General features: G+C 39.9%; 1 protein-coding gene across 1 annotated transcript in view; it reads right to left on the bottom strand.

The window, feature by feature from the left end:
- LOC116321655 (calsyntenin-2) overlaps positions 1-24,059 on the bottom strand; it is a 322,481-nt gene that overhangs the window by 123,445 nt on the left and 174,977 nt on the right. The window contains exon 3 of the mRNA XM_031741563.2: positions 20,650-20,845. Coding sequence (XP_031597423.1) covers positions 20,650-20,845 — 196 coding nt within the window. The remainder of the gene's footprint in view (positions 1-20,649; positions 20,846-24,059) is intronic.

The following is a 24,059-nucleotide window of genomic DNA, read 5'->3' as shown; positions in this document are numbered from 1 at the left end:
TCGGCTGCCTGCATTTTGGGTCCTCCTTTCATTCCACAACACGACTGCTGCCCCAGCCGTGACAGCTTTCTACTGCAAACACTTCCAAACAAACCATACTTGATCCCTATTTTCAAATAGTCCTGCCATGAACATCAGCGTTTAACATACTAAATGTGTCTGACATGGAGCTCGGACTCAAGAGCCTCTGGAGTTTTGTTCATTTGCTCTTAAGTCATGGTCTTTCCTTTGGGTGAATTTACCAGCATGTCCACTCCTTGGAACATTTTGGCATTGTGTTAATACACACCCGAATGCTGCTCCAGACCAGCAAACTGTTCAAACTACTGTTTTGTAGCAGTTCTTACAATTGCTGGTAATCAGTTAATCAACTGGCTGCAGCAACTGGCTGTTTATTGTCCACATCCAGTAGGGGTGTGCTTAGTTTTCCACAGGACTGCACAGACTCCCTTGGAAAACTCTTTTTCACATGACTGCACACTGCCAGGTAACATTTGTTTCTGGGAAGGCTTTGCTTATTTCAACAAGATAACAGTTAATCACATTCTGCACGAATAAACATTCCTAGTGCTAAAATGGCCTCCAACAGTTCAGAGCTGTGACCCATTGAAAAAATGGCATATTTTCAAAATAACATTAGAACAAAGAAGTCTCAAATTGTTGTGCATCTAAACTCCGATATCAAGCAAGCATGGGAAAACATTTTTCTTTTAAAACTACAGCAGCTGGTTTCCTCAGTTCCCAAATGGTTACAGTGTTGTAAGTCGAGGTGATGCAATGTGGTGGTAAACATGCTCATTCTGAAACCTGAAACCATTCTTTAAAAATATCTTTGGCATCATTTATTTAGACAATACCATTTCTCATTTTTAGTATTTGATATGCTGTCCTTGCTAAATTTGTAATTAGTTATTTGGTTTATTTGTTTGCACATAATTGTATTCTTATTTTTATTTACTTTAAAGCATCCCCATTTTGGAAACAGGGCTGAAGCAGTGAGTAAATGAAAGGTGGATTTCAGCAAATTTATACATTAATTTTATATAAATATATCTACTACACATCTTGTTTTCTTAGAACAGATGTCATGTTTGGTTAGGCTCAAGTTTTAACAAGCTTGAGTTAAATTTATATGAACTGTACAGGGTTAGGCCCTAGATCAGGTTCGTCCAACTCCAGGCCTCATGGGCCGGTGTCCTGCAGGTTTTAGATATCACCCTGGGTCAACACACCCGAATCAAATGATTCGTTCACTATCAGGCCTCTGGAGAACTTCAAGACATGTTGAGAAGGTAATTTAGCCATTTGAATCAGTTATGTTGGATCAAGGACACATCTAAAACCTGCAGGACACTGGCCCTTGAGGCCTGGAGTTGGACGCCCCTGCCCTTGATGCATCGTAGAGAAGGCAGGATATCTCAGCTTCTTTGACTCCAATTACAAAAAGAAATCTGCCCTTCATGACTCACTCAACTATATTAAAGATGAAGAAAAAAAATCACCATAGCACTCCTTTAAAGACATTTCAAAAATAGTAGATAACAAGGAACCATTGCCTGCACATTAATGAACTCAAATATTAACGTTCATGAAATATTAACCCAATCATAACTCGTGCAGCCCATTTTTTAATAGCAACTTTCAGAAAAACAACATTTAATTAAGGTTTGTTGTCTTTATTTTCAATATGGCATTTTTATCCCCAAAAGGAAATAAAAGGGAGCGTGACAGAACACACAGTAAAAGAACTTCATGAATGGGGAGAGGCTGTGTGTATTTATTGTTTTCAGCCTCAGTCCACCCAAAAATGGGAAATGGCTTACAAGGCTAAATACGTCTTCAACAGCCATGCACAAAGGACTAATTACAGCTTCCTAGATAATTGCTAAATTTGGATAGTTGAGGGCAGAGTTTGCATCAGCAGGTGATGGATTAGCTCAGTAACCACTAGTCGCATTGTGCTTTGTGTAATACACAATGTAGTCTGACCTAAAGGATTGTTTTGATTGTGTTTTGGTGCCAAAATAAGATAAAGCGAACCCCCAGATCACTTCATCTGCCAGATTCTTGCTTGCTATGCAGAATCTCCATCAAGCACATCAAACTGCACTAATTAATTATTCCATAAGTGATTTATCAACAGTTATTCATGGATAGTCGCACATCATGTAAACCCCTCACCATTCATCACCTCAAAATGTCTTCATCAATATTCTCCAGAAAGCAACAGATTGCATGATCAGTCCTTCAGTTCACTGACTGACAGCTGATGATGGATGACAATGGGCTACAATAATTTGCTTTTGGAATGGCTTCAGAACAGCAAAGCCCAAGTAATACCTTGCTTTAAGCCACAAAGGAGTGGAGATGTGGCTTACGGGACTCGAGCTGGGTATGTAATGACGGTGAAATTATCCTATTCAAAGAAGCAGTAAATATTTCTCCAACGGTGGTTGGTTGAAGACAGAGACTGGACAACAAAGACAAAGCCAGCGGGGAGGGAGAGCGCAGGCAGAATTGATTTTTATACTGCCTTATCGCACCCTGTCACAAGTCCACAAACACAGGCTATGATTTGTTTTTGAGCTTCTATTCACATGCTTGAATTATTTAACAGAACACAGAAAGGCCTAAACAACTGGTGAAGAAAAGCTATAAAAAAGACATGGCAAAAGGGCAGAGGCAGTAACTACTGTTAAGTACATTTACTTAAGCAATTTCACTGAAGTACAAACTAATTTTGAGAATTTCTTTTTTAAAACTTTTAGTTTCTGCTCCAATACGTTTTGGTTCCCAGTATACTAATGAATAATCATATGCCTTGTTTTGAGTAACTGGTGTCAATATGCATCTATTTACACTGCATTGGCAAAAGTCTTCACTTTTGCCAATGCTCACCTCCCTGTCTTCACTCACAAGTATCTTTCCATGCTTCTACAAACATTTGTGAAAGAATGAAATGTTAAGAATGAGAAGAGGTTAACAACTTTCTGCAAAGTCAGGTGCAACAAGCCTACAAACTCATGTAGCCTTCAGATTAGCTCAAGAACACTGTGTTGAGAGCTTCATGGAATGAGCTTCTATTGCCAAGCCTTACATCACCAAGCACAATGCAAAGCACTGGATGGACAGACATTTATGGGCGCTTTTTTGTTTAACTCTTCATGGGATGTTTCAGTGGTCTCCTGGGAAACCTAGCGTCCTGTCATTAATTTAAAATGTGATTTTGTCATGTATCACTCACCTAAACAATGTTGCAGACCAAGCAGGATTAGCCCAGTGTTAATGGTGATGCTAACAGCAGTAGAAAAAGCACTGACAGATGATGGTGGCACCAGAATGTGCCGTAAATCCCTCTGCCAGCCTTGTTTTGTCATATTAATGACACTTGCTCATAAACACCCCCCCCTCCCCTCACTTTGCCACTCTCCCCAGTGGTGAAAGAGGAAACATATGCTCTACTCCTTTGGGGCTTGTACAGAAGGACTCGTCTGTGTGTGTGTGTGTGGGTATATGTGTGTGTGTGTGATTATGAATTCGTCCACACAAATGCATGATATATAACTAACTGCTATAACTGCAAAAATGTCTGTGTGCCTGTGTACCTCTGCTGATGCTTCACATCTGTCTCAAACAGACGCCTGGCTCTCTGGGGCAAGTCTGAACTTGTGTGTGTCTCTGTGCACGTGTGCGTGTATGTGTGTGTGTGTGCGTGTATGTGTGTGTGTGTTGTCATGCTGCTGGAAGATTGCCAAGCTGAGCCCAAGGCTGCTATCCCTCCCTGTGACAGGCTCCAACTCATAAGGAGGGGTCCACAATGAGTCAGAGTGACACAGAAAGACAGTGGGGGGTTAAATGCCCCTATGGGTGAATGATCACACCACCTTTAAACAAAGAGGTTTACAAAAGTTGCACCATGGGGGATAGTTAGTTGAAAAGAAAAAGTCAAAGGTTAAACAAACTATATAATCCCACTGAGTGGGGAAACTACATTTGAGTTCCTCTTGTCACTTAGCATTTATACACAAAGTGTATGATCACACTGTTTGTAAAACAGCACCAACTACACGTTTACACTGCTAGATGTGGCCGGCTATACAAGGACACACACACAGTAACAACTGTACTTGTAAATCCTACTACTCTAAAATGCATTTTGACATCCTTCAGTTTCCTTTAATGCTGACAAAGCACTAGTGCTATAATTTTACTTTCCCAGTTTGTCATTCCAACAGGTCATCTGACTGTTTAGATAACAAGTACAACAGCACAGAAAAGCACATTGAATTGCAGCAGATGACCACCCCTCCCTGAGCCTGGTTCTGCTGGTGGTTTCTTCCTGTTAAAAGGGAGTTTTACCTTCCCACTATCGCCAAGTGCTTGATTGTTTGGAGTTTGTATTATTGTCAGGTCTTTACCTTACAATATAAAGGCCTTGAAATGACTGTTGCTGTGATTTAGTACAATGTAAATAAAAATGAACTAAACTTAATGATGTTTTTGCAATTGGGAGAAGTAAACAGTCTGTTTAACACATCTGACATGCATGTGAAAGATCACTGGTTTGAGAATGGGAGGACACACGAAGAGTTAGTTAGTGCACTACACTTAAGTTAGTGTACTTGTGCTGCTTCCAACACCAGATAAATGGGATGCTTGCATCAGGCATAAAACTGTGCTAAATCAAATGAAGATCGATCTGCTTTTGCCACCCCTTAGTTAATAAGGGAGATGCCAGAAGTACTTATAGTGATTACCGTACTGTACATTTCATTCAAGTTGCGAATATCCCTTGATGCCACTTTAAAGATAAGATACCTTTATTAAGATAAGATACCTTTATTAAGATAAGATACCTTTATTAGTCCCACAAGGGGAAATTTCATGTTTCCCCTTGTGGGACTGCAATAGTTAGCTGTCAGAGTTTTTTTTTCAGTATTATGTCAACTAAATAACAATCTGTTCCTAAACCTAACCAAGTATATTTTTGGTGCCTCAACAGGTTATGTAGTTTTGGTTTTATCTAAACTTAACAAGTGGATGAGAGTAAATGGAAAAGCTCCGCATGAAAATCATCTCATGTCTGAGAAGCTTGGGCCTTAATCTCCATCAGCAAACAAAGATTGTTAGTAGGGTTGTAGGTGACACCTAGGCGTCATAGGAAATATTCAAGGCTCTGGCTGCATAGGTTACCCTCTTGTATATTTTCAGCCCAGTCAGCGTTTCCACTGCTTGCCTCTTTTCATGGCAAAGTTAAAAGTAGTTTAAATCAGTATACACCTATTTTGCTGTGCTAGTGGGTATTTTCTTCTTCTTTATTATAAAAATAAATAAATAATCTCTTTGCTTCTTATTTTGCTGTGGTTGGTGGATCAAGGCTAAGGGTAAACATGTCTGGTATCTGACAGAATGGTAGTATTTGACATCCAGGGATGAGAACTTGTTGAAAGAAACCAATCTGTGCGTAGACCTGTTGTCAAAGCCAACATTTTGTTGATGGCTCACAGCACCATGACCTCCCCACTCTGAAGTCTCTAAGGTTCTAGTTTACTTTCCTCCTTTGAGACATGTTCATAATGGATGCTATATATTTAACACTTGAACAAACTTATGATATTTTGGGGGTATTTTCTGAAAAGACTGAATCAACAAAGTTCATTCCATCTCTGATATTTGAGGCACTGGTTATGTTGTGAACATCTGCAAAAAATATCAGCTCACAGCAGCTGATCCCCTTTCTGCTCCTACAACTGGCTCTTTCATGTAGCTCATGCTACTTAAGCTGCTTTCACCTGCCCACAGCTGATTTGCACCTGCAAGCTGCTATGCAACCTACCTCCACCGCAGCTCCTCCTTTCGATCTGTATCTGACTTAAATATAACGGCCCTCTTTGATGCCTACGCCGTTCTGTGCTGGGGTCTTGGTGTTGTTCTCTCTGCCTCCAGCTCTCCATGTATGCACATACAAGGACAGGGAGGTGAGCACTCCCCACCTTATGCATTTCACGTACATGCATGAAAGGGCAGGTAGGTCCCAGAACAAAGCCAAGCTGCCAAATATAAATTACTGCACATGGAAATATCAGTCTTCTTTTCAGTAATGGTGCTGACTGAAATAGTATTCCTGAATAGCAACATGATGGAGGACATCAGTCTTCCTCTATGTTCCCTCAAAATTAATCAAAATACAATATTAGTATGCTCCTGTTGTTAACTTTCTCCATTCAAACAGCTACATCAGAAGTAGTAAATGACCAGAGACTTTAAAGTGCTTCTAACGGCATCTAATCACTCTTCTAGAACTGAACGCAGCATGCATAAAATACACAATTGTGTAACTTTGTTTTGCTTAATAACCCCAGTTGCCTGAATGCTGTCTCATTTACATAGAACACTGTATATCTAATAAAAAGAAGTAATCGGTCTCTTTTCAATGATGTAAGTATCTCAGAAAATGAAAAGCATCCCAAGCAGTTGAGATGTATTTAAGTGGCAGGTGGGATTTCAACCCAGTTAAACCATACGCCGACACAATCAGATAACAGCTGCATGTTAAAGGCAGGCGATGCATGTTAATGTCAGGTTAGCATTGTTCAAAGCTTATTACATATTCATCTGCGCTCATTATTTATAAACACTGGCACTCAAACAGACTGATAGTATTGAACACTTCCAATACACACACAAGTCAACATCCAACACAAAGGGAAAGGACTCAATTAATCTTTGACAAGAATTAGCCGAGAGGCTGAATCGTCAGATTCCTCGTGCAAGACCGGAATGGGAATAAACAACCCCAACTATGCCAGTGGGATCAAATGCACAACACAACACAGGATAGTAACTTCATCACTATGCAAGGAAATTGCATTTCCATATCGACAAGAATCCTCCTCGGAAGCATCCACAAGAGACTCCACGGAGGCCGGCGTAAGCTCAATAGGAGGTGATTTCGCTGCATGGTAATCCAGTTCACTTTTCAGCTTCGTGAGCCAATCCTGCTGACTTCACATGTGATAGTACTGATCCAACGTGATTGATGGCTATGACGGCTTAAAGCGACAACCAGAGAGCTGGAATCTTTATAGATGTTACATAAGCATAGTTTAGTTGTCACTGGAACTACAACCTAAGCCAAAGTCATAAACAGTTTTATTATCCCACATGTAGAGCTGGGCGATAGAACGATCACGATATGTATTGCGAAATAACTTTTTCTCGATAGAAAAATTAAACTATTGCGATAGGCCTCATCTCTCTTGCGCTCTTAAAAAAAAAAAAAGAACAGCCAATCCAAATTAAGTAGCGCAGAGCCGAACCAATCACAGCCGCAGCGTCATGTCACGTGACTTGTTATGTACAGCACAAGTGCCAAGCCGCACGTGTGTATTTGTTTGGGAAGCAGCCAGCCACCGTGCCGCCCGGGTAATGGAGGAAATGAGTGTGCCGACTAGAGAAAAATCAACCGAGAGCGTGACCGAAGGTTATCGAAGAGAAAACAGATGATGGTTCCAATGCCGGAGAGATTGTCGAACGGAAGGGCCATAGAAGTTTCGTAGTGTGAAGGCATTTCAGCTATTTCAAGTCTGACAAAAAACAGAGTAGCGCGCACTGTAAATTGTGCCGAAAGCAAGTCTGGAAATACAATAAAGCGGTGCATGCTCAGTCTCTGACTGAAAGCGTTAATTCGTCATTCGGCTTTTGTCAGACTAAAGTAACTGTTAAAACTGTTTGAAAAGCTAAGCTATACAACAAGGAGAGATTGAGAATTTCCTTTTAGTTCTCAGTTTATTTGATAGTATTTTATTTTATTCTATTCTGTACAGTTGTGTACTGTATTTAGCCTGGAGAAATAGTTTGCTACTTTATAAGAAAGCCCTCCGCAAAGCCAGAACATCTTACTATTCGTCACTGATTGAAGAAAATAAGAACAACCCCAGGTTTCTCTTCAGCACTGTAGCCAGGCTGACAAAAAGTCAGAGCTCTACTGAGCCAACAATCCCTTTAACGTTAACTAGTAATGACTTCATGAACTTCTTCACAAATAAAATTTTTATCATTAGAGAAAAAATTACCAATAATCATCCCACAGATGTAATATTATCTACAGCTACTTTTAATACCATCGATGTTAAGTTAAACTCTTTTTCTCCAATTGATCTTTCTGAGTTAACTTCAATAATTAATTCCTCCAAACCATCAACGTGTCTTTTAGACCCCATTCCTACAAAACTGCTCAAAGAAGTCCTGCCATTAATTAATTCTTCGATCTTAAATATGATCAACCTATCTCTAATAATCGGCTATGTACCACAGGCCTTCAAGGTGGCTGTAGTTAAACCTTTACTTAAAAAGCCATCTCTAGACCCAGCTGTCTTAGCTAATTATAGGCCAATCTCCAACCTTCCTTTCATATCAAAAATCCTTGAAAGAGTAGTTGTCAAACAGCTAACAGATCATCTGCAGAGGAATGGCTTATTTGAAGAGTTTCAGTCAGGTTTCAGAGCTCATCACAGCACAGAAACAGCTTTAGTGAAGGTTACAAATGATCTTCTTATGGCCTCTGACAGTGGACTCATCTCTGTGCTTGTCCTGCTAGACCTCAGTGCTGCGTTCGATACTGTTGACCATAATATCCTATTAGAGCGATTAGAACATGCTGTAGGTATTACAGGTACTGCACTGCAGTGGTTTGTATCATATCTATCTAATAGACTCCAATTTGTTCAAGTAAATGGAGAGTCCTCTTCACACACTAAGGTCAATTATGGTGTTCCACAGGGTTCAGTGCTAGGACCAATTCTATTTACATTATACATGCTTCCCTTAGGCAGCATCATTAGAAGACATAGCATAAATTTTCACTGCTATGCAGATGACACCCAGCTCTATCTGTCCATGAAGCCAGGTATCACAGACCAATTAGTTAAACTGCAGGAATGTCTTAAAGACATAAAGACCTGGATGGCCGCTAACTTTCTGCTTCTTAATTCAGATAAAACTGAGGTTATTGTACTCGGCCCTGAAAATCTTAGAAATATGGTGTCTAAGCAGATTCTTACTCTGGATGGCATTACCTTGGCCTCCAGTAATGCTGTGAGGAACCTTGAGTCATTTTTGACCAGGACATGTCCTTCAATGCACATATTAAACAAATATGTAAGACTGCTTTCTTCCATTTGCGCAACATCTCTAAAAATTAGAAATATCCTGTCTCAGAGTGATGCTGAAAAACTAGTTCATGCATTTATTACTTCCAGGCTGGACTACTGTAATTCTTTATTATCAGGATGTCCTAAAACTCACTGAAAAGCCTTCAGCTGATCCAAAATGCTGCAGCAAGGGTACTGACAGGGACTAGAAAGAGAGAGCATATTTCTCCTGTTTTGGCTTCCTTCATTGGCTTCCTGTTAAATCCAGAATTGAATTCAAAATCCTGCTCCTCACATAAAAGGTCTTAAATAATCAGGCCCCATCTTATCTTAATGACCTTGTAGTACCATATCACCCCATTAGAGCACTTCGCTCTCGCTCTGCAGGCTTACTTGTTGTTCCTAGAGTATTTAAAAGTAGAATGGGAGGCAGAGCCTTCAGTTTTCAGGCCCCTCTTCTGTGGAACCAGCTTCCAGTTTGGATTCGGGAGACAGACACTATCTCTACTTTCAAGATTAGGCTTAAAACTTTCCTTTTGCTAAAGCATATAGTTAGGGGCTGGACCAGGTGACCCTGAATCCTCCCTTAGTTATGCTGCAATAGACGTGAGCTGCCGGGGATTCCCATGATGCATTGAGTTTTTCCCTTCCAGTCACCTTTCTCACTCACTATGTGTTAATAGACCTCTCTGCATCGAATCATATCTGTTATTAATCTCTGTCTCTCTTCCACAGCATGTCTTTATCCTGTTTTTCTTCTTTCACCCCAACCGGTCGCAGCAGATGGCCGCCTCCCTGAGCCTGGTTCTGCCGGAGGTTTCTTCCTGTTAAAAGGGAGTTTTTCCTTCCCACTGTCGCCAAAGTGCTTGCTCATAGGGGTCATATGATTGTTGGGTTTTCTCTGTATTTATTATTGTGCTATCTACTGTACAATATAAAGCGCCTTGAGGCGACTTTTGTTGTGATTTGGCGCTATATAAATAAAATTGAATTGAATTGAATTGAATTGAATTGAATTGTATTTATTCTTATTTTATTTTATTCTAATTTTTGCTTCATAACTTTTGCACTGTCCACTTCCTGCTGTGACAAAACAAATTTCCCACGTGTGGGACTAATAAAGGTTATCTTATCTTATCTTATATTGACAAAAGTTAGTCAATTTTGTCTGTTCTTCTGTAAAACAAACTAAGATTTATTTTTTTAGAATTAATATTTTGTTTCTAAGTGGAATTGACAATTTAGTAGTCTGTTTTGTTTCTTCTATTTTGAAACTTAAACGCTTTATCGGCTGCCCTTTGTGTAGTTTGCAATATTTGCCTTTATTTATCTGAAAAAGTCTCATGTTCCTTAAGTACATCTACCCTGTTGAACTTATTATGGGAAATAAATATTTAAATCAAAACAAGCTGCTGATTATTTCAAATATAGTTATTTGGCTTATATCGTGATATATATCGTTATCGCCTGAAATGAAATAAACATATCGTGATATGAAAAAATCTTATATCACCCCAACATTAAAAAAGTAGACTGATAGACTGAGATACACCAGATATCTGCCATTACTGTTTTACATTATAATATTTTTATGAAGCAATGAAACATATTCCTCATTTTCTAGAGTAACATCTATCTATCTATCTATCTATCTATCTATGCAAGTATATGAGATATATTACACATATTACAAAATAACTTCATATTAAAAAAAAAGATACAGGTAATATGCATCGCTTTTTTCCACAATGTCTCCAGCACTGAGAATATGAACTTGTGCTATAATTAAATGTAATTTCTGTGCCCAAGAAGTATCTCAGGTTTGTTTTCCAAGTAACGTCTTCTAAAACTGGTAGTTTAATAAATCTCAGAGAACGTCTGTTTGCATTCTTTGTTTGTTATTTGTGTTCCCAGCACTTCTCTCTGTTTCATCTTTATTATACTTATTGATGTTTCTTCTTTTCTTAATAAAAGTTTATATAATTTATATAACATTGTGGGGTTTTAAAGTAGTTTCCACTATAGCTGTTAATAATCTATTTAAAATAGAAGACTACATATTATGCACGTCTCTTTTCTCACTAATCTAAAGCCCATGAATTGAAAACAGTGTTTTAAGCATTTGGTTCAAAATCTGTGTCTCACAAAATCTCAAAGTAGTGCAAAAATATTACATCACAAACATTATATAATAACATATTTTAATAAAACTATATAATACATTAAAAAATAAAATAGTTATTACTGAATGTCCTGTTGCTTAACTTTGCTGACGAGCACCTCAGTGTCGGTGGACGTGCAGTAACACCTGACTGTGGCTTGAATCGTGGATAGGAACGGGTTTCACTTTCTTTTGTCTGGTAAGCGAAGCAGACAAACACAGATGGCGCACTTCCTGCTGGTGCAAATTCATAATTGAAACGTGTAGCATATATTCCCCCATTACATTCTGTGAGCTGAGGATAAACAACATATTTCTACACGAGATGTGTATTCTCTTTCTTTTTTTTTCTTGGCTTGGTGGGAATAATAGTCATGTCAACTAACAGGTTTTGACAGAATGAGGTTTCACTCATATTAGCATCAAGTGTGACAAGTGAGAAGTTAAGATTCTTGGTAGAATAAAGAGCCGACGCACTGACAGGGCAGTATCTGCGAGGAGTCCCCTGGTTTTCTCACTGCAGAAATTTATCATGACAGCTTATGCTAACGAGGCACAGCATTTGGCACACTTCTTCACTCACAAGGAAGTGACTTTCTTCCCTTTTTTTCTGTTTTTTTAATGTTGAAAGGTGTTTTTAGGAGAGTATCTGCGAGTCGGTTACGAGATGAAAAATCAGCCTATCTATCCCCAGCTACACTGTTTGCCTTATTTGTATGTAAATCTAGGTATATGAGTGTGAATTTGTCTCGACATTTGGGGTTTGAGAGTGTGTCTGTGTGTGTGGGCGTGCGTGGCTGTCCTTCAGCTGGCTGTTCAGTTGGATAATTAGCTTTTCATAAACGCGGCGAGGTTAGAACATGCAGGCTTCTAATGATGACTTTAATAACTACCATGCTGCCGAGCACAGTGTGCGAATGTGTGGCTATTCAGGGACATGAGAAAACATATGTGTGTCTACATTGAGTCTAGAGTTTCTTTTGAACACATACACAAATGAACACACACGTCCAGGAACACCTAACCTTGTGAATGTATTACCCTTCTTGACAGCCTCCAGGCTCTTAACCCCTGAGCCAGTGTTAAATACACATGTCACGGTTAGGTGTGAGTCCTGGGAGGAATTATGAATATGACTTGCTTTGTAAGGCAGTGAAATGTCCCCTACGCCTAATTACTCTGTAGAAATGGCACAACTTTGTGCCAAGGGAAAAGGCACAAAGAACAGGCGAGCTATACTCCTTATAGACAAACTTCTAGTCTTCTGTTGCTTATTATTGCTATAACTTGGTTGTATTTCAAGTGTGCCCATCCCAAAGGCTCAGTGCTTACATCTGTAGCTGCAACGGTGACTTCTGAGCTTTCTATCCAATGTTTCACAGGAGCACCGGCAAAAGCAAAAATCATATAATGAGTTACCCTAAATGATTATAGAAAGGAATTTATACATTATGGCCCTTGAGCAGGAATTGTCAGGAGTTTAACTGAAAAGTAATTTCCCCACATAGGCTGCTTCATTTCAATCATTTTTAGAGGCACAAAAAACTATTCAATAACCAGAAAAGAAACGTAACATTATGTTTCACACTGTGATTTTATGGGTAGATCTCAGATCTAACTTTTGATCCCTTCCTGATTAAAAAGTTGGAATGATCAGCCCTAAAACAATAAATCTGGGGGTTTTAAATAAACGCTGACTTTATAGCTGTTTAGTTCTACTCGGCAGAGATCTAGAATAATAACAATATTTCTTTTGTCAGAATATAAAACCACACAAAACCTTCAATGATACAAGAAACATTGGGTATGGAGAGAAAGGAGAGAAAGAAAATTTGGGTCACAGTCAAGCTGCAACCTCAGATGTTGAAAATTGCATCAAACACCTTCTTGCATTTGCTCTAATGGCCACGAGTCTGACTGCAAAAGTGAGTCTCCATAAACTCTTTTGTTAAAATGCCCAACTACATTTACAATGTTTACAGACATGTTTTGGTTTCTGTGAATAGTTTCTGCTTATTCAGCTTTCACATTCATTGAGGTCCTGGTGTTTTCAACAGTGTTATCTGAAAAATATAGTTTGCTACATGGAACACATCAGCCAAGACCTTTCAGTTACATTGAGTGAAGTTCTCATATTCTATCACTAGGCACCATTTAGCATATACAGTATGTGTGTCTGTGCATTGCACCTTTATAGTTTATGAATGTAGTTTCTTACCAAGATTGCTAGCTTGATCACTAAGCACTCTATCCTTGGAAACTTCTGTCTGAAAAAGCAAATTGCTGCAAAAAGCAAATTGCTGGTCTGCAAAATGTTGGTTCTGTAATACTGAATAAAGTTTGGAGATTATTTTCCTGCATGTTATGTCAGAGTTGAAAGGCTGCAGCTGCAACCAGCTGCATTAAATGGTCTGCACTTACTGTATACATCAACCTTTTAATGTAGCAGTTCTACAAAGTGCTTTATAATGTGTTTCTCATTCACACACGCACCCACACACCCAACTGCCATGAAACAACTGGCATGTCACAGGAGGCGCAACTTGGGCGTCCGTGTTTTGCCCAAGGACACTTTTCCATGCGGACGTGCCGGAGATCAAACTGCAATCTCTGCAGTTACTTGACAACGTGCTCTACCACATGAGCCGCCCTACGGCTATAACGTGGCCTCAGCAGATGCATCATAATGATTTCTTTGTTAATAACGTTTCTGTGCGGTTAAGTCATTCCTGCTTATGAGATGCATTTTTTTCTCAAAAATCAGCACTGCTTGACTTTTTCATTAATGCCTGAGCTGAATCATTATTGTGTTAAATCAATAGACACAAAATGGACATTTATTACATTTATGGCTCCTTGCAACAAAGGCTGAGAACACTTCACAGCTCAGATTTGACAGAGGTCAGCCCTATAGTGTAATTTGTGTTTCATTTAAAGCTGACCTGAGCAGAAACTGCCTCAAGGAGTTTAAGGTGAATTCATTCAAGCTTTGCACTTTGCTGACAAGTGACTAATGCAGTAGCCAAGTAAAATATATCTGAGGGCAGCGGCAAGAAGAGTAATTTTGGGGAATCCATTAAAATGGTGCTTTGACTCTGAGTCATTAATGTCGTTGTTTATAAAAATGTCTGTTTCGGTGGTTTTTGACAAAGTCGTCAAATGTGGAGGAATGTAAAATTTTTATTGGCTCTCTAGGATGCATATATTCAAAGTCTGACATGGCATTTTGAAAAAGAAAGAAACATCTCATTTGTGTGCAAAAAACTCACACTGGGAGACAGATTTGTATAGCCAGAGCAGAGAGAGCATCCATTTGTGAATGCAGAGGCAGTGGAACAAAATATTCAAACACTGCAGCCTGTAACAAAGAGAGAAGGCCTGACGGAAAAGAAGGACAGCGTCTGACAGCAAGCGCTGGCTGAGCTGTAGCCAGCCAGGGGAAAAAAATACTACAGGGAGAAGTAGGGCAGCAGCCAGTGGTTAGCAGAGCAGGAATATATAGAGGGTAGAAAGATGAGTTTGAACTCATCCTGTGTCACTCCTGATCCCCTCCCCTGTCCTCTTTAGCGGCTAATTTTCTTGACTGCCTTCTCTCTGTGCTGTTGATGTGTCATGTGTAATTTAAGCACAGCCTTAGGCAGAGATTCGTCTTCTTCCCTGCTAGCTTCTTTGTAAATCGGAGCAAGCAAGTGAGCGGTGCAGTGAAAGGCCAGCCTCATCCTTTGAGAGTTGCCAGCAAAAGGACAGGCCATTTAAAGCGTTCCCAAATTCATTTCCCCTTCAGCATCAGGTTGTCTGTACCAACCAAACTGTTTCTACGTCACAGCAGGCAGTGAGTTATGTTGATAGAAAGTAATAGTGTGACATAACAGAATGCCTGGGAGCTTAGGAGGGATGTAAAACATTATCAACAGCGTGAAGGCAGGGACAGGAATGCAAAACAAGCGCACAGAGATGAAAACAACCACACAGAGCTACACAGCCACCGCACAGGCATGCAAAGCAACCATTCAAAGATGCAAAACAACCACACAGAGCTACACAGCCACCGCACAGGCATGCAAAGCAACCATTCAAAGATGCAAAACAACCACAAAGAGATATAAAACAACCACAGAGAGATGTGAAACAACTGTGCAGAAATGCAAAACAACCAAACAAAGATGCAAAACAACCACAGAGATGCAAAACACCCACAGAGATACAAAACAATCACCCAGAAATGCAAAACAATCACACAAAGATACAAAACAACCACAGCGAGATGTGAAACAACTGTGCAGAGATGCAAAATAACCACACAAAGATGTAAAATAACCACACAAATAGGGATGGGTATCGAAAACCGGTTCTTGTTGAGAACCGGTTCCCACTGTTTCAATTCCTTGGAATTGTTTGCCATTTTTGCAAACAATTCCCTTATCGATTCCAGTCGCCCGAATGAGCGTCACCACGCTGCGGAGCGTCGGAGCGTACCTGGCAGGAAACACGGCGCCTAAGCGGCTCAAACGCTTAAAAGTTTGTTTATACTTTACGACAACGGATTGTCATCCGTTCAGGGCAACTTGCAATACTTGCAAAGTAGATATTTCATTAAGGGAGGAAACACTACGAATATGCAAAAGCATTTGCTCACAAAACACGCGATGAACTTAAATGAATGTCTTTAATTCCGCTCCGGACTCGTGAATCTCAACCCAGCAGCAGCGGTAACGCTTTGCACGTCATCTCCGTTAATGCGGCAGGTAAATAATCAACTAACAGTGCATATTATGTTAGCGCGATCTGCTTTATTACAAAACCTGCCATTGTGCATTTAGGTGACCATGATGAGAGAGACAGACAGAGTCTGGCTGGCGCTCGCTGGCAGTTGTCGCTGCAGTCTACCGGTAGCGTCTCTTTTCAGGCCCGCATGTCACCGAGCAGTGACTAGTTTGTGGTCAAAACCTTGCAGCCATTTGCCACAGCAGATGGTAAGTGAATGTGTTTAATTGTAGGCAGGGACATTACTGGATATTCTTGTGTAATTGCTACAGAATAATTTATGTTATACTTTGTTATTGCTACAGAAGAATATTTATTTTATTATTTTACGTTTACAATTTTCCCCGGGGACCCTGTGACACCCCATTGAAGAGCCATAGGCTGGATCTCTTAAGATCTCACTGTTGGGTTTGTAAGGCCATGTTACTCCTAAATTTCTATCTTGTTGAAAGAGAAGATATAAAACAGTTCTAAGCTAATCGACCTTAGTGTTCTCCTTTTTAAAAACAAGAATCGATAAGAGAATCGATAAAGAATCGAATCGTTAAACAGAATCGAAAATGGAATCTGAATCGTTAAAATCTTATCAATACCCATCCCTACACACAAAGATTCAAAACAACTGCAGAGATGCAAAACAACCACACAAAGATACAAAACAACCACAGCGAGATGTGAAACAACTGTGCAGAGATGCAAAATAACCACACAAAGATGTAAAATAACCACACAAAGATTCAAAACAACCACGCACAGATGCAAAACAACCACGCAAAGATGCAAAACACCCACACAAAGATGCAAAACACCCACACAAAGATGCAAAACAACCAGAAATATGCAAAACACCCACAGAGATACAAAACAATCACCCAGAAATGCAAAACAATCACACAAAGATACAAAACAACGACAAAGAGATGTTTGAAAATCAGGCTTTGAATGCCTTTCTGGAGTACTTGTATACTTTTAACATCCATTTTGGTTCTTCAGTGCTTAGAATACTGGCTTATAGCCTGTATTTTGCACCTCGCCATCATCCATTCTTGTCTTTTTGTGCAATGAAATTACAGTAACGTTCATATTACATTGTAGTACATTGTAGTTGTTTTTAGTGTTGTGTAGAAGGGTAGATGTGCCTCATCCTCTCGTAATCTGTCCATGACTGTAGGCTACTGGAGTCACAAATACGAGGCATTTACTGGTGTTTTAAATTAAAACACTTAAATTTGTTTATTCATTGTTCATTAATTTAATTGAATGAATGTGACATCTATTAATAGCAATGATCAACAATAACAGTCAATGCACCGACACAATGACAGATTTCTGTGCTCGACTGCGTTGTTGGCTGAGGTGAGAGTGGGAGCTGAGTGGAGAGACTGTGAGGAGAGATGTGCATTATACAGTGGACAAAGGGAGGTGTCTGGACTCAGAGCAATTTCAGGCAGAAGCTGCTTTCAGGAAAGCCAACAAGTGTGACAAATTGTTTTTATCAGGTCAACTCTTTAAAGTATAGTCTACCAGTATTTGGGGAGATGAAGTGGGTGTTGCTTTCAAAGCATTCTGGGATCAAGCCGAGACCAAGTGAAGGCTGGAGGAGGAAGAGCTAAAGAAATATGTTGAGTTCCATTGGACTAATATGTAATTATATGTAATTATAATATGTTAAAAAAATACCATGACATACTATTTTGTGCAAGAATTCTACCTTGGAACAATGTAAAATGTGTTGTAGGCTGAAAGTATGTCAGGTTTGCCTATATTGCAATCACAATAGCCAGACTTCTGCCAGTGCTTTCAGTCTTCCCAGTTCAATCCCAGATACATTTAGTTGCAATGTATTTTTCTGCATATCTGTTCCTCATTGGGTGTAGTTGCTGTTGTTTAATGTAAAATTCAATTCCAACAAGGGTTCTGGCAATTTACTTGCCACATACGGGCAAATACACCACAGCACGAGTATAAATGCTCACAAAGGTGTGAGACAGACTTAAAAAACAGATATCAAGTTTTTTTTTCTTCAGCTTCACTTAAAATTATGTTACAAATCTCTAGCAGTGCAGTCTAAAGCCAGAATTACAATCAATGAGTCCTACATAAAGGTTATTTATTTTCTGTAATGAATATAAACACCATGTCTAGGGAGTTAGTTTTAAGTGGACTAGATATCTACTTGTAAGTTTTTACCTAATTTAATTTTTCAGAGTTCTTGTTTTTGCCCCATTTTTCTTGACATTTCAAATGTCTCAGTAAACTCCATATATTTCCACACTTTGCTTTTTACCTTGTCTGCTCTAATTTGGTTTATTTAATTCCTTTAATTTTGACTGTTTTTTTCTCTTATAACCTGCACTGTTGTGCTGGCAGGAAACATCATTTTGTTCCAAGTAGAACGACACTTGAAAAGAAAATTTGATTAAAAAAAGTTATATTTGATGCCTATTTTGTGCTCTGAAAAACAAATTTAATAAGCATGTTATTTGAGCACTTTCTTCCCCTGTGTTTTGCCTTAGACTGCATACAGTCTTGCCCTGACTTCTAGCTGGAGGTTGTTGGCACTGTAGGCAGTCTGAGAGGGTGACTGCAGGCGACTCCACCTTCTTTGCAGTTAATAGCCTCCTAAAAATGACGCAAGCACCGAGCATCAATCAGATGTGTAAAGAGGGGTGCACTCAGTGGTGAAGATGCAAACAATCATCTATCATGAGGAATCAGGTCACAGTCACGAAAAACAAGCAGGTTCTTTTGTAGATTTGGTGCAGCTTTGTTTTTTTAAATATATATTTTCATAGTTTAAACAAGCTGCACAAACACAAATAAGTCCACGCACTGTTTACCACACACATATAAACTGGTGTTAAAAAGGAACACGCTGTGAGGATGTTCAGGCTGAGTACATGATGAAGAAATAGAGAGACAGAATCTAACATCAAATTTATTCCCTTAACTCCAAGTCTATCAATCTCATTCATGAGTTTGAGTTTTTGAGACATCTACATCATCATTGTGATGCACCCCCCCAAAATATATAGCACAATACATTTTAAAATAATTAATCCCAATTATTTCATGATTTAGTCTTAAAATGTTATTAACCAGGACAGATTTTTTAAACATATATATATATATTGTAGTCTTCATTTATTTTTTAAGACAGTATCAATTTATTTTCTCAAGGTACTCTTTTTCTTTAATTCTATAACTGATATACAGCCCATTGACTTTTGATGATTAGCAATGACAGTGGCCTCATAAATATAACTACATAATGCTCTTGTAATGATAGCTGCACTGGCATCATTGAACTATTTTGCTCACTTGACTCATTCTGTAAAAAATTTCATTTTCTGGTCTGAATCTGATGCTGCAGACAGTTGGTTCATGCAAGGTCATCACTTATAATCTGTTCCATACATACCAGTGGTGGCTGATGCTGAGAGTAGTGTGTGTTCAGGTTAAAACAGAAACAAAACCTCACAGAACGAGGCTTTGGGGCTGTTCACTTCAATGATCACAAGTTTGAGTCCCATATTTTGGATTTTGTTTTTGTTCCAAAGAGCTTTTTAATTGGTCTTTTAGTGGCTGTTTACTTTCATGCACTAATTGGCTTCGTTTAGGCAACAAAAATGGGCTATTTGATTAGGCTTAGGCTACAAAAGTATTTACTTAGGGCTGTGAAATGGTTACAGTTTGGGTCACAATCTAAAGTGCAATTTAAAAAGCTGCGTTTATCAGCTTTTACATTAACACCTTTTCACCGAAAGACTCGATGTCTTCTACATAATCTGTGTTTTTTTCATTACTAATTACAATGAATAATAACACCCTACTAAAGGAGGTGGGCGGGCTGCTTTACTGATGCATAAAAGACATAAGTCATAGAACTTATTTACTAAGGTGATGCCCCTAAACCATCTGGTAGATTTACAAAATACACATTCAAATAAACTTAAACTGCAATAATTTTCTAGAATACTTCCTAAATAGAAGCAGACATATGTAAATAGCTGTCTTTCTGTGTATATGGGCATCAAGACATGAAGGTACAGAGCTGTATCCATCTTGCTGAAGGGCAGAGCTGCTACTGACAAAAGCTGCAGAGGTGCTCCTTAGCATTTTGAGAATAAAGTAGGAACTTACTGCTGATAGTGTCATCTTTTGGACCATCCAAAAAACCTCAATGGAAAACATGTGGAAGCACATTTTAGTTGTCACACACCTACACATAAACACACACACACACACACACACACACACACACATATATATACACATATATATTCACAGTTATATAAAGCTGACTAGTTGTCTTCGTTAGTCTTTCCAAAGCTCCGCCGTCTTCTAGGATAGCTGATAATGTGACTTTAGACATTGTCTAAATGAATAATTCATCCTTTTCTACTTTGTAGCCTTACACAATGTAGCCCGAGCACTTGACATGCATTATTAACTCGGGTTTTGTTTATTTAATTGTCTAGGCCTTTCAGTTGGTGGTATTTTCCTGTCAGTGCATTCTGTCCACCTTCGCAAAGCCTGCTTTATTCAAACCCCGTTGTCTGTTTTACTCACTTGTGGGACTTCTTGCCCTCGATGCCCCCAGGGCCTGACCCGCAGTCATGAGCTTGAATGATGAAGGTGTATTCCTTCTGTAACTCGCAGTCCACCAGGCCCCGTGCCCTCAGCTGGCCCTCACCGGACGTACCGTTCAGCACCACTGCCTCGAACGGTGCGTCCAGCCCGTGTATGTTGAATGCACAGATCTCCCCTAGAGAGCAGGGTGGTAGAGAAGAGAGAAGGAAAAGGAAGGATGAGGTCAGATTTAATCAATGTCCGTCACACAGAAACCAGCTAGACAGAATTCTGTGTGTAAATTAAGCAAACAAAAAGCTTTTTTGGGGAGAGGAAGTTCAAGAAAAAGGTTTGCCTTTACTAGACGCCTGCACCGATGGCCAGTAGGAACGAAATGTTCTTATCCATCATGCAAACCCATCAGAGAGCACCTGACTGGTCCCAGTCTGCAGTGTGACAATGACCCTAAACTTCAGAAGGAGGCCTGGTACAGATGGCTGACCCCCACAGAGCCTTGATATTCACATTATGGAGCCAGTGTGTGGCAGGTTCTCCAAGATGCTTGGAACAACCTACCTGCCAACTAACTCATTTTCACAATCAGATTACGCTAACATTGTAGGAAAGAAACACTGACTTCATTTAACATTTATGGAAGTTCCTGTGGGTCCAACTCTTAATTGTATTGCATAGAAGAAACACGTGCTTATTTCCACCAGCAGCCACTGTAACAGATATTGTTGCGATATTCATATCTGCGCTGTGCTGCCGATTTTCACTATCTGCAACGGTGGAGAAATAACAGTTCAGTTCCTGTAACTGTTTCTCTTGTACACGTGCTCTCAGCATCATCCTTGAGAAAGATCCAGATTGATAACAGTGCAGAGTATACATACATGGCAACATACTGGAAAGAATAACAAAATGTAAAGCAAGCAGATTACTAAAACCTCATGATTTTTATTGGGAATTATAAAAAAAAAGATCTAACCCACTCCTGCCTGAGAAGGTTCATGAATAAAGTTAAAATGATCTACACTAACAACCACAGGCTCAGTTGTACGATTATACATCAGCACCTCACTGTCTCAGTTTAGAAGTTTAGCAAAGTTTAAACCCATTATGTTATTTTCAACTCTATAGTTGTGTTCTTGGTCTCTAGTAGAGTTTATATATGATTTATAGTTAGTAAAAATACTGATTTATTTGATTTATTTGCTCTGCTTGTTCAGCTCCTCTCTTCATTCACAGTCTGAAACAAGCCCAGGCTTCTTTCTCTTTAAGCCAACTTACTTGTGATTGGCTGTCCCCCTTAAACAAAAAGAGCCATACAACTGAGACTGAACATGCACACTCCACAGAGAAAAGTCCCAGTCAGATAGCAGATTCAAACCTAAGACCTTCTTGCTGTGAAACAACAAGAAGTTCGTGGTATCTCGATGACTTAGACCTCAGAGGGTTAAGTAACATACCTGTCTAACCTTAGTCCTGAAGAACTTTCTGTCTTCTGTTTGTGTTTTACAGGTTCCTTTGTGTTGTACAGCAATATAAAATTTGTTACGTTTTCTGAATATGTAAGTGTTGCTCACATGATGTGTGAAAGTTATTTAAAGTGTAAGAAGTACAGTTAATTCCATGGTAGGGTTTAACACCTCGCTTAAAAGAAAATCTTTAATTTAAACTTTATTTGATTTAAACTGTATTGTGACTGAATAAAAACTGGACAAAACAAAGCCTAACGTTTACTTCTTGGTCACCTTGGGTTATTCCTGTTGCTCCTACACAAGTGCACAATGAAACATACAGGCAAAGCAAAAAGCATCAGAAAGTCGCACTGGAGCATTTATAAATAGATCAAACTCGCAATGCTGTCAATGCCCCTTCGTACTTAGTGTCTAATTGCTCTTGTGAGAAACACCAAGGACATTCCCACCGTTTCCCCACCCAACATGGAGCCATTCTTAGTAGTGCACCCAAAAGCAACGTTAAGCGCAATTGAGTTACACAGGGGCTCAAGTAAAACTAAAACAGCTCAAAGTCACCCTTGTGGCGAGATATAGAGCAAGAAAATCCATTTAAATCCAGAGTGAGCAGCTGACAAGAGCAAAACAAAAGAGGCGAGAGACGGCTGACATTTATTAGCAGGAGTGTATAAAGAAGCGGTCCATTTGTGGAGTTGGAACGCTTTTTTTTTCTTCTTAACTTTGAGAACTGACATCCTCTTGTGCTTCCACTGGTGGGATTTCAGGAAATCACTTAACGTGCTGGTCTCACACTCTGACCTGTGACGGCTAATTGCGCTGATATCACTTAAACTAACAGCGAGGACTAAATTGGATTCCCAAGCAGCTTTGTGTGCACATTGCTCCTGGCAAATTCTGATAAGAGCAACTTTATTTTCTGCCCCCCTTCTTTCCCCTTTCATCCTGCTTCTGTCATAATCCCCGCCACCTCACCCCGCCCACACCCAACTCTCCCGCCTCCTCCCTTCCCGTTAGGGGCAGGGGCTCTGAGATGACAATTTGCCCGCAGACGAGCTATAGGCAAAGAAAGATGAAGAAAAAGCAGACAGAGGGAAAAAGGAGGGCAGAAAGTAAGAGAATTGAAAGGGGTGGGAGGTGTCAACACTGTTTGGTTGCTGTAAAGAACACCCCCGCCCCCCTTTCTGTATTGCCTGAACAATGACTTATCAGAGTTAAATGGGCCCCCATGCCATGGAGAAGCATGGCTTGCCGGCAAGAGCGAAATCATAAAATGGCACCGAGCAAACGGTGTGAGACAGCGAGTGACAGAAGATGCAACAGTCTTGACGTGAGGCTTCTCTCGACAGTGTGCCACCACCACACAAAATAGGAAAATGGAAAATCCATCACCGCTGGAGCGAGAAATAAATCCAATACACACAGGCAAGTGCAGAAGCTTCCCATCAGGGCGAATATGCTGAAGATATGCTGATGGTGCGCACGCCCACCGTCGAGGCTGGGTGGCCCGACGTGCTCCTTCGTGATTTAATTGTAGCTGAAGGGGAGAGGCAGGGAGAAGGGTCAAGGTGACCGCAGGAGGTGTGTGTGTGTGTGTGGGCGGGTGGAGTGGGTGGGGACCTCCCTCTCTTAAGTCTCAAAAGAACACTCTGAATGGTTCCAGCTGCCAACAGACCTGTCATTTTTTTTCTTTTTTTTTCTTTCTATCTATCACTTCACTCCAGACCTGATAAGTGTTTTGCCACCTACGGCGAGGCAAAGATGGGTGGTGGAGCGGGATGTGGGACAGGGGACGAGGTGGAAGAGCACTGGCCCCCGGAGGCAGTGGAGGAACAGATGTTGGGCGGATGGAACTTGGCAGAGGCATAGCGCTCCCAAACGCTAATTACTGCACTAAACTGTTAGCTAAATATGCATCTCGGTGTCACA

Source organism: Oreochromis aureus, linkage group 14, assembly GCF_013358895.1.
Source record: "Oreochromis aureus strain Israel breed Guangdong linkage group 14, ZZ_aureus, whole genome shotgun sequence".
Classification (NCBI taxonomy): Eukaryota; Metazoa; Chordata; class Actinopteri; order Cichliformes; family Cichlidae; genus Oreochromis; species Oreochromis aureus.
The sequence above is the reverse complement of the archived record's forward strand: the minus strand, read 5'-3'. Positions and strand labels throughout refer to the sequence as shown.